Genomic DNA, 11,400 nt, shown 5'->3' with positions numbered 1-11,400 from the left:
GGTGATAGAAATTGATTTCTCGATATAATGATGTTCAGATCCCACAATAAGTTGTAGGTCCCGTTGCTAAGAAACCACTTGGTCCCTAGCCACGTAAAAATATCTAATCCTTCGGGCAAGCCGTTGGAGACCTGTTAATCAGCTTTGTGGTCTGGTAAAACTAAGATATACCGGGTATGAATCCTGACAAGTTCCAAAATCTCCATCTAAGACATCTACAGGACTGACATTTAGTGGCAGAGATTACGATATATATTATTATATATTGCTACTTTCAAAATGCATGTTTTCCCCTCTTTGAAATGTCATGTAGATTGTGCAACATTTTTTCAGATTCCTAGATAGCTTAGAATAGGATGTTTTAAATGTGTGTTCAGATTTTGCATTTACATCTTGTAAAAGAATATATATATAACGTAAAAAGAGAGAGAACTTTGTCTGTTCGAAACTGTGAATGTTTAACTTTTATGTCGACACTTTAAGATTAGAGTCTGCGAGATCCGTTTGCTTCCCTACTCTGTCAGCACGTTTGATAGCGAGCTTGACTCAAGCGTTGTCATCAAAACATGTCAATTTTAATTGTCGCCCAGCCTCCGTCTCAATCGAGTCGGGTACGTCTTTCTTTTTTTTTAACAGACTCGTCTTGTATGTGTATATCTTTGTCAAGTCCCACGTGGGTGTTGAACATTTTGTATGTAAGATTGTGTCAGATTTCAGAACTTTCGAGAAGCTTTCGTGCCAAGAACGATTTGACATCTGCCCCTCTCCAGCTTTTCCGTGAAGGAAGAGATTTCTTTCGATCATAGAACCTCGAGGCAGTTAGATCTCCCTCTCTCTCTCTCTCTCTCTCTCTCTCTCTCTCTCTCTCACTCTCTCTCTCATTCGACATCATTGAGATTGTATTAACGTAACATAAATTGGTCACTCGTAACATTTTAGAATTTCATGTTTGATGTTTCTTAGAATTTATTTAGTGTTATTTAGTTTCTTTTGTGGAATCTGAACAGACATTATTTCGTAACGGCGCCTGGTTTTTGTGAAATTGTGTAAGACAGGACTGCAGCAGAGAAAGAAATTGGTATACCAAGGTAAAGTGTGTTATATTTTTATTAGTTGCAACTAATAACGGTTAGGTAATAACTAATAACGGATAGGAATTGTGTTTAACTAATGATTGATAGGAACTGTGGTTAACTAATAACCGATGGTTGTGAAAGTTTGGTAAAAACTGTTGGTTACAGTGTTTTTGAGTGGAAAAGATTTACACTTTTACACATTGCTGATTTTTTTTTTTTTGTGTGTGTTTGTGTCTGTTCCATTGTTTGTGCATTTATTCCTTTTCTTATTGAAGTGTGTCTTTTTGTTTTATATTTTCATTTGCATTCACAATTTAATTGACTTAATTATTTTCATTGCTTAATCACTGCACATTTAAGTAAACTTAACATTTGTGAATTAATTTGTATTTACTTAGAATTCTTTTCAAGTTTTATTGTTGTTTAGCACTTGTGAATTAATTTCAAGTTTTCAATTATTGCCTAACACTTTTGAATTTCAATTGAATTAATTTTCTTGAATTTTGTGATAAATTAATTTTGATTTAATTTTACTTAATTTGATTCAAGAATTAATTAAACTTTACTTTGTTTTCAAGTAACAGTAATTTTCCCTGATATTGTGAATTTCACTTATAAATTTTGAATTTGATAATAATTTTTTGTATTTAAAATTTTTATGAGTTTTAATTATTACACCAGTATAATTATATTTGATTATGACTATATTGATGATAGGTAGAGACATAGAGTGGTAATTGATTTACTTTCCTTCAAGTAACTTGAAGTGACTTAGAACCAGGGAAGTACTTAGACTTCTGAAGTCAGGGAAATACTTAGAGTTTTAAAGTTGTTGAAGGAGTGATGCCCTTTGATAAATTTAATTACTTACAAGATTACCTCACACCTGTTTTGATGAACTTAGTCTGATTTTCTGCAATACTGGTAAGTGTTAAGGGATCACTGTTGCCTTTAGAGTATTCAGTCGTTTAAACGTGTTATGAGGGTTCAGGTGTCTGGCTTTTTGTGAGGTAATGTTTGATGCATGGTAACTTGGCACTTTGTAACAATATACATTCGCTAGTTACTGTAAAAAAAATACAGAAAGCTTGAAGCCAAACTGATGTTAAGTGTTTGAGGTCAAGTAACTTCCTGACACATCTGTTCGTCAAAAAGAAATATGAAAAACGAACAGATTCCGCAAAGGCATGAGATCAACTGCAAAGGTAAATAGATTTGTAATTTGAGGACCAACTCAAGTCTGTATGTTCGTTTTGACAGTTCCCCTAGCAGATATATTATAAATATCAACCACTTTGTGTGAGACCTTTCCAAGATGTCTTCAGACATGGAGATGGAACCAGTCAGAAATCACAAACAGTGTTTTATTTTACCTGGGGTACACTGCTTATATATAATTATATATATTATATATATATTATATAATCAACTTTTTTCACCAGAAATATCTTTGTTTACAGGGATGACATTGAAGAGAACAACCAACATGGAGCTATTAGGGTTTGGGTCGCACCATAAAATATGGTTTTTGTAACAATTGAAAATCAACTGTAAAGGTAACTAAACAAATTTTTCCTCCTTACTAGAACCTTATGTATATGAAATCTTATGGGAATTGTATGAAATGCTGATTTCAAAGTTTACTCAAGACCCTGCGTAACATATCAAACCTTGACAAATGCCCCCTACAGACTTCTCATTCTACCCTGCAGTGCCAAATGCCCGCGGATGAAACCCAACACTAACTAAGGAAGTCGGAACCTCATCTTGAAGACACAACAGAAAGTTCGGACACAATAGTTATCACCAACCAATCAATTAGAGTAATTTTTGAGATGTCTCATCGTCTCCCAAAGGCAGAAAGTGCTGTGGCACCTCCAGACACAAACACAGATTCTCCTAGCAATGTTCCAGGGGCATCTGGGGTTATCCAGACAGCGGCAAGTCTCGCAACATCTCGGGAGGCAGATGCGAGTACTGGTGATGATGTCGAAGATCTCATCCAACCCGCTGCAGCCACAATATTCAGCGACGCACCACCTGGACCCTTGCCGGAGGATGAAGTCTCCAGGGAAGATGAGAACTTGCTCAAGTATTTCATCATGCTTCGACCTAAAGGACCCACAGCTACCACCTTGGCCAAAGTAAGCTGTTTTATACTTTTATATTCCTTTGCTTGCAAGAGCGACAGTTTTCAATTGCTCGCCACTAACCATTTACGCAGTTACTAGGTTGTATGGTGATAGTTTTGAATGCTGTGTGCTCAGGGCAACATCTTAACTTGCATAGCTGGAACATCTGCATAATTCAGGGACTACAAATCATAATGCTCCATTATATATTAATGTTATGAATAACAGTGTATTGTGCATGAGTGTCTCTATACTATATCATCTGAGTTTCTTTATTTACAAATTTGAAAATATACTGGCACAAAGTGACTGTAAGCACTAATGGCAGGACACTGTCACTATTACCATCAACATACAAAGCCATTAATAGTATGTCAGTGGTTTATGTCTTATCAGATTTCCATGAAATGCAACAGACAGCAGGAAAAAATCCCTCTTATGTAATTTTTGTGTGAAATTCATATCTGGGATATTAATATATATAATAACTAATTCACATTTACAGAAGAGAAACGAACTTCATTTATAACTAAATTATAGCAACCACAGTTAGTGTAAAATAGATAAAAAGTTTGTTTGAGAAGGATTCTTGTTAAGCTGTTTATCTTTTTACTTCCTGCAGGTTTGCACTGCACTATACAGTGGAGAAGGGCAAAGTGTCAAAGATTACTGCAGTCATGTTCTAGGTTTCTCCAACACACAATACAGAAAAATCTTTACTCTACATGAGAGAAATACCTTGGAGGCAGGAACCGACTGGCAAACCTTCGACATTACATTTCTGTACAAGCTGCTCCAGTGGGTTTGTGGTCTTGCACCTACTTCTGATAAGAAGTGGACGGAACCAACAGCAACCGGAGTTAATGAGGAGCTTGAGCACATGTTGTACCGCATAAAGTGCGAGAGAAACTTCCTGGCGCACGAAGCCGTCACGTTGAGCGACGAAGAACTTCAAGAGCGCTCATCGAAGCTGAAGACACTGCTGGAGAATATACTGTGCAAGGTCAGCCAACGGAAAAACATTGACCTCTCGCAGGATGTGAAAACCGCCAGAGTCAAATTAGACGAGATTCTCAACTCGACTTCGAAATACTCTCTAAAGTCTTATCAGAAGGAACTGGAAGACCTGCGCCAGGATATCGTGAACAAGCTGGTAGTCAACTCTCAGGCCGAGTTGTTTCCCCACTATCTCGATTTGTGGTCATCAGCTCTAGTGCAGTGGTTTCAGGTTCCAACAGCAGAGGGAAACAACGACCTTCGAGAGTCAGAAATCTTTACAAACGTAACCATCAAAGACATGAATAACTCTGTTATGTCAGTGGAGGACATCCTCTCTCATCGCATCGAGAACAGCACTCCTCCGCGGGTCATGATCATCGAAGGGATCGCAGGCATTGGGAAAAGTCATGTCTGTAAATACATTCTTCATAAATGGGCCTCTGTTAAGGGAGAAGACATAAATTTGCCAGATGTTGAGATCATAATATTCATACAGTGCCACACAGTCAACTCAAAATCTCTGCGAGAATACCTGACAGAGGAGTTGCTGCCAAACACATGCAGTACTATCCGGCAGGAAGATGTGATACCGGCCCTTCAGAAGTGTTGCGTTCTCTTCGTCGTCGATGGTCTCGATGAGGCAGGCTCAAATGTGAGGGCTATTGTCAGAGAACTGACCACTAAATTTCCTAAGAACAGGAAAATTATAACCTGCAGACCGGAATTTACTGAGGATGCCAAGACCCTAATGTCATCCAACAGCAAGGATACTTGTATTTTCTTTGCAAAAGGTTTTGACAGTAATCAGCGCAGGGAGTACCTTGGTAAACTTCTGGCAACAGTCAAGGTGAACATAAGTGACTATGAAAGCACTCTCAATAGGCTGTATGAGAGAATCCAAGAGCTAGAGCACCATCTGTATGCTTTACTGTGCATGCCACTGACAATGATGATGCTGGTGTCGCTGTGGCTTGACGACGACGTGTCTTTGTCTCAGACGACAACGGTGACACGCATTCACCAGGAAATCACAGAGATGAAAATCAAGCAGCTTGCCCAGAGGACTCAGCGGAGGCTTGGAGAGTCGCGACACATCAGCCTGGTTGAACGCACGTGTCAGAAGTGGCTCAAGGCCCTCAGTAAAGCGGCTTGGGAGACACTCCGGCACAACACACAGGTGCTGGATGAAAAGCGGGCAGACGAACTCGTGCAAGAAGCAGAAAGCAACAATATAGACCCAATGGATGCTCTGTCCTGTTTCATGAAGTGTATCACATTACAAAAAAAGTTCAGGACACAGTATGCATGGGAATTTTTCCACAAAAGTTTCCAGGAATACCTCACTGCTGTGTACGTGAGTCAAAATCAAGACATACTAGGAATGCCTAGGCATGATATTTTACACATAAATTATACACAACCTCAAAAACCAATAAGGTCAGCTGCACTACCCACAGCAGTGGAAGAAAATGCACTTTCCTGGCAACGTAAGAAGAAGGCTAAACAAAGAGGTGCTTTTTGTATGGAAGCACTTCTCAGCTGTGTAACAAACTGCTGCAGGTATAAATATCATCACAGGGCACCATATGCAGAGGAGTATTATAGTTATAGTTTAAAGAAAAGAGGATTTTCAAAGGATGGCTCTTTTGTTAATGAAGGGAGGGTGGAATGGCCAAGTCCCTGTGCTGAAGGCCACCATCAAGACTTCATACAAGAAGGCAAAGAAGGAGGAGCAGGTCATGATGATGAATCTCCATATAGCTTTGAGATTGACGCTGAAAAAGTCGATAAGCAAAACACATTACAGTTTTTGGCTGCAATGGAAACCTCAAAAGACGACATCAATCTTGAGTACTTGAGGAAAATCGTCAGAGAGTATCGACAAGCGACATCTACCACAGCATGGGTTCAATGGGCTACATTTCTCAGAGAATGCCACGAGCATCCAGCTGTCTGTAAGCTTCTTCGAGAAGTCTTTGAATGGAATGTGATAGAGTTTTTCTCGCCAAATTCTTACGACACTGAGGTTTTTGAAGCGGTAGACTTCTTGCTAAGGAAAACAAAGTTCAGTCCACACAAATGTAAACTATGGTTTAATCGTGAAGAGTCACTGCCAGATGGTTTAGGCCAAATGCTGTCCACGATGATGGAAGTCTCACCAACAACTCCTGTTAGTATAATGTGTAATTTTGCTCTCTCTGCAGATATGGAGCAATGTTTAGGTCAGCTCGTAAAGACGGACACAATAACCCTAACATTTAATGGAAAGTTGCAAGACAAAAACACAAGTGACTTAATTAGCCTCTTAAAATGCTCCCAAGAGAAAGACGCAGATATCCAACTGAGTGTAATGATAGAAAGCACTGAAGATCTCAGAAACTTTGCACACTGTTGCACGGCATCACCTATCCCTAGGAGTGCAAAACTTGACTTGTGGGTCTACTGCGCCTCTGCAGAAATGCTGGGCCCTCTCAGCGAGGTGTTCAAAGCCTACGGGTGGCAAAAACCGCTGTCTGTCGGCTTTCAGGACGCTGAGATGAGCGAACTGACTAAGGACATACAGGAGTTATTGAGGGGTGCTCTGCACAAGAGTTCTGTCAAGCTGACCAAAATGGAACTCATGGTTGAAGCTTACGCCGAGAATCGACTGAAAGATTATGAGGAAATGGCATGTGGCATAGCAGACGACACTCCGTGTGGTGTCGTGTTTGAAGGTGCGGCTGATGGTGATGACATCATCTTAGTTTTGGATGGTATCCCACAGGGCTGAATTTTGCCTCCTGCTACATTTAGTGGTTTACACTGACAGACACACATACACACACACACACACATTCACACACGCATACACTTACTTGGGTTCAACCCCTGGGTGAGACAGAGTAATCTAAGCGTGTGCCATGACAGCATATTCCACTGGGTTCCTTTTGACGTAAATAATAAATCATGTACCTGACAGCTAGTTGACTTGTTATAAAGATCAAAGAAATATTGAAGGAGACATATATATATATATATATATATATATATATATATATATATATATATATATATATATATACTATATATATATATATACTATAAATTTTGTTACCAAGTCTGACGAGAACACCACAAACTGTGCATAAATGTTCACAATTAATTCTCTTGTATCTTGTTAAAAGAGTTTATAATAATGTCTGTGATAATGTTGTTCAATAAAGCTGTTTCTTAAAACGCTGTGTTCGTCACCTTATTCAATTGTTTATTTTACACACATATATATGAGTGTGTGTGTGTGTACCTTACGAGGAATCAAGTCATAGGATAAGATGATTTGAGAAAGCAACCAACTACTCTCTCTCTCTCTCTCTCTCTCTCTCTCTCTCTCTCTCTCTCTCTCTCTCTCTCTCTCTCTCAATTAGTATCAAGAGTAATTATGCCATAAAAAAGAAACTGACAGAACGAGATATAACGTCCATTGTCATTATTTATTATTATTAATATTACTTCTAAACACCTCACCAATTCTCAAAAACTTACACAACATAGGCCACAGTTTCGGGAGGGGAGGGGGAGCCAAAAGGGACCTCGTTGTTGCCAGAGCTGTTCCTATCGATTGTCTCTGGGGTCCCAGACTCCCAACAGATGGCGTGGGCGGCCAGAAACGCTGCTAGGGGGCCGAAGTTCAAGTGCCCAAAACTGCCGATAGATGGCAGAGGAAGCCAGTTCACCTACGTCCCACAGACCACCTCCAGCCAAAAACATTTTTTTTAAGTTATTTTTTTTTGCGAAGAATATTCCTCTCTCTCTCTCTCTCTCTCTGCGTGAGAGAGAGTGGGTAAGGCAATAAGACCACGTGGTTATAGCTGTGTAGGACGGAGGGTATCTTTTGTGTGTGTGTGTCGAACCGTTGCCATCTTGAAATACCATAGAAGATGATATCGAGACTCAAACATACAGGCAGAATATTCATTTATTTATCTGATTAACTTCCTTGAGATGAATTTCAACATGACTTAAATATACAGAAAGAATATTTATCTATTTATTTGTTTAATTTCTTGGAGATGAATTTGAACAAGACTCAAACATACAGGTAGAATATTTATTTATTGAATTTAAATAATCTTCCTCGGAGGAATTTAAACACAATTGACCCACTGATTAAAAGTGATGAGAGAGAAATCTCAGAACCCATAATTAGAAAGTGGGTATGCTCAAGCGAAAGTTTCTTAAGGAAGAAGAGAGAAGAAAAAGAAAGCGTTTAAGTTCTGCTAATAACTGGACCACGCTAGTAGAAAGCTCGAAGCCCAATGATCAGCAAGTGGGTATGCCCTCCCGAGTGAAAGTTAACTTTCAAAAGAGGTAAAAAGAAAGTGCTTTTGTTCTGGCGATACCAGATTCAAAGAGAAAGCTTTGGAACCAATCATTAGAAAGTGGGAATGTTCAAGTGAAAGTTACCCATGGAAAGATGAGAAAGAAAGCGCTTTTGTCTTGCAAGCCAAGCTCTGGAATCCATGAGGTCATTCAGCACTGAAACGGAAATTGACAGTAAAAGGAGAGGGTGGAAAGTGAGATGGAAGAAAGAGAATATGAAAGGAGGCACAGTAAAAGGAACGAAAGGGGGTTGCGGCTAGGGGCAGAGAACCTTAAAAGCAATGCCTGAACCCTTCCTACACTTCTAACATGCAACTTCCCCCCCCATTTACTCGAACGAAACACTGGCTCTAAGCTATCTCATATGGCCAGCCAGCTGCCATTGTTTTCTACAGGTATCACTTTGGACAACACTCTCTTTGGCTCGCTGACTGAATGCGCAGATTTTTTTAATTTATAAATTTCAACTTTTCTTTACAGGTATCATTTTGGCTAACACTCTTGATGGCTCCTTATTCAACATAATTGGGGACCCAAGAGTGACCGTGCTTTGTTTAACTGCTCTATCTTTTGGTTTATCTTTCATGCAGGAATTTGAGTTTTGGTATATTCTCAATAATAATAATAATAATGAGCTGAAAACAATTCAAACAAGAAGACGCAAATATAATGATAATAACAATAATAATAATAATAATAATAATAAAGGCTGAAGTAGCTCCAGGATACGGGATATGCCAGTGGAAATTGTACCCATAATCATAGGAGCACTAGGCACGACCCCAAGATCCCTGAAAAGGAATCTAGAAAAACTAGAGGCTGAAGTAGCTCCTTGACTCATGCAGAAGAGTGTGATCCTAGAAACGGCGCACATAGTAAGAAAAGTGATGGACTCCTAAGGAAGCAGGATGCAACCCGGAACCCCACACTATAAAATACCACCCAGTCGAATGGGAGGACTGTGATAGACAAAAAAAAAATAATAATAATAACAATGAACTTAAAGCAATATTTAAAAAAAAAAGCAGACCCTAAGATGAAACCACTCATCCACTTGAGATTAAATCTGGGCTAATATGACACATGAAGTGATGGGCGCGTATACTGATCAGCCATTAGAGTTAATGGTTTTCCGTCAACTATATAAATATTAGTCCTCATAATATCAGGTAAGATAAGATGTTTTGGCTCTTGAAGATAAAGATAGAATGATTTTTCAAACTGAATATTACAACTATCAACACCTGATGTTGTGCATTAGTATTTAAAGTAATAATAATAATAATAATAATAATTGTATCTGGGGACATCAGGATGGAGTTTGGAATAGAAAAATGCGCCTTAGTCAACATACAAAAAGGCAAAGTAACGAGAACTGAAGGGATAAAGCTACCAGATGGGAGCAACATCAAACACATAGATGAGACTGGATACAAATACCTGGGAATAATGGAAGGAGGGGATATAAAACACCAAGAGATGAAGGACACGATCAGGAAAGAATATACGCAAAGACTCAAGGCGATACTCAAGTCAAAACTCAACGCCAGAAATATGATAAAAGCCATAAACACATGGGCAGTGCCAGTAATCAGATACAGCGTAGAAATAGTGGAATGGACGAAGGCAGAACTCTGCAGCATAGATCAGAAAACCAGGAAACATATGACAATACACAAAGCACTACAACCCAAGAGCAAATATAGACACACTATACATAACACGAAAGGAAGGAGGGAGAGGACTACTAAGTATAGAGGACTGCGTCAAATCGAGAACAGAGCACTGGGGCAATATCTGAAAACCAGTGAAGACGAGTGGCTAAAGAGTGCATGGGAAGAAGGACTAATAAAAGTAGACGAAGACCCAGAAATATACAGAGACAGGAGAATGACAAACAGAACAGAGGACTGGCACAACAAACCAATGCACGGACAATACATGAGACAGACTAAAGAACTAGCCAGCAATGACACATGGCAATGGCTACAGAGGGGAGAGCTAAAGAAGGAAACTGAAGGAATGATAACAGCGGCACAAGATCAGGCCCTAAGAACCAGATATGTTCAAAGAACGATAGACGGAAATAACACCTCTCCCATATGTAGGAAGTGCAATACGAAAAATGATACCATAAACCACATAGGAATCGAATGTCCGGCACTTGCACAGAACCAGTACAAAAAGAGGCATGATTCAGTACCAAAAGCCCTCCACTGGAGCCTGTGCAAGAAACATCAGCTACCTTGCAGTAATAAGTGGTACGAGCACCAACTTGAAGGAGTGATAGAAAACGATCAGGCAAAGATCCTCTGGGACTATGGTATCAGAACAGATAGGGTGAAAAGTTCAAATAGACCAGACGTGACGTTTGATTGACAATCAAGAGAAAGTATCACTCAGTTGATGGCGCAATACCATGGGACATCAGAGTTGAAGAGAAAGAGGGGAAAAAATGGATAGAAATATCAAGATCTGAAAATAGAAATAAGAAGGATATGGATATGCCAGTGGAAATTGTACCCATAATCATAGGAGCACAGGCACGATCCCAAGATCCCTGAAAAGGAATCTAGAAAAACTAGAGGCTGAGTAGCTCCAGGACTCATGCAGAAGTGTGTGATCCTAGAAACGGCACACATAGTAAGAAAAGTGATGGACTCCTAAGGAGGCAGGATGCAACCCGGAACCCCATACTATCAATACCACCCAGTCGAATTGGAGGACTGTGATACCAAAAAAATGATAGTAATAATAATTATTAAACTGTATTCAATAATAATAATAATACTCACATTAATAACAATAAAACTTCATTCCCTAACAACAACAAT

At 39.3% G+C, this 11,400-nt stretch overlaps 1 protein-coding gene across 5 annotated transcripts in view; it reads left to right on the top strand.

Annotated features, from left to right (window-relative positions):
• The window catches only part of LOC135205018 (uncharacterized), a 10,146-nt gene extending 2,732 nt beyond the window's left edge, over positions 1–7,414 (top strand). For 3 of the 5 annotated variants that reach the window (XM_064235265.1, XM_064235264.1, XM_064235266.1), the window contains exons 2-4: positions 2,537–2,632; positions 2,789–3,220; positions 3,831–7,414. In XM_064235265.1, coding sequence (XP_064091335.1) covers positions 2,912–3,220; positions 3,831–6,977 — 3,456 coding nt within the window. In that variant the 5' untranslated portion in view covers positions 2,537–2,632; positions 2,789–2,911 and the 3' untranslated portion in view covers positions 6,978–7,414. Of the gene's footprint in view, positions 1–2,536; positions 2,633–2,767; positions 3,221–3,830 lie in introns of all 5 variants that reach the window. The other 2 variants (XM_064235268.1, XM_064235267.1) reach the window with 1 other exon arrangement.
• The last annotated feature ends 3,986 nt before the right edge of the window (positions 7,415–11,400 follow it).

This window comes from Macrobrachium nipponense, chromosome 48 (assembly GCF_015104395.2).
Source record: "Macrobrachium nipponense isolate FS-2020 chromosome 48, ASM1510439v2, whole genome shotgun sequence".
Classification (NCBI taxonomy): Eukaryota; Metazoa; Arthropoda; class Malacostraca; order Decapoda; family Palaemonidae; genus Macrobrachium; species Macrobrachium nipponense.
Note: the sequence above shows the minus strand (reverse complement) of the source record. Positions and strands in the feature narration are given on the sequence as shown.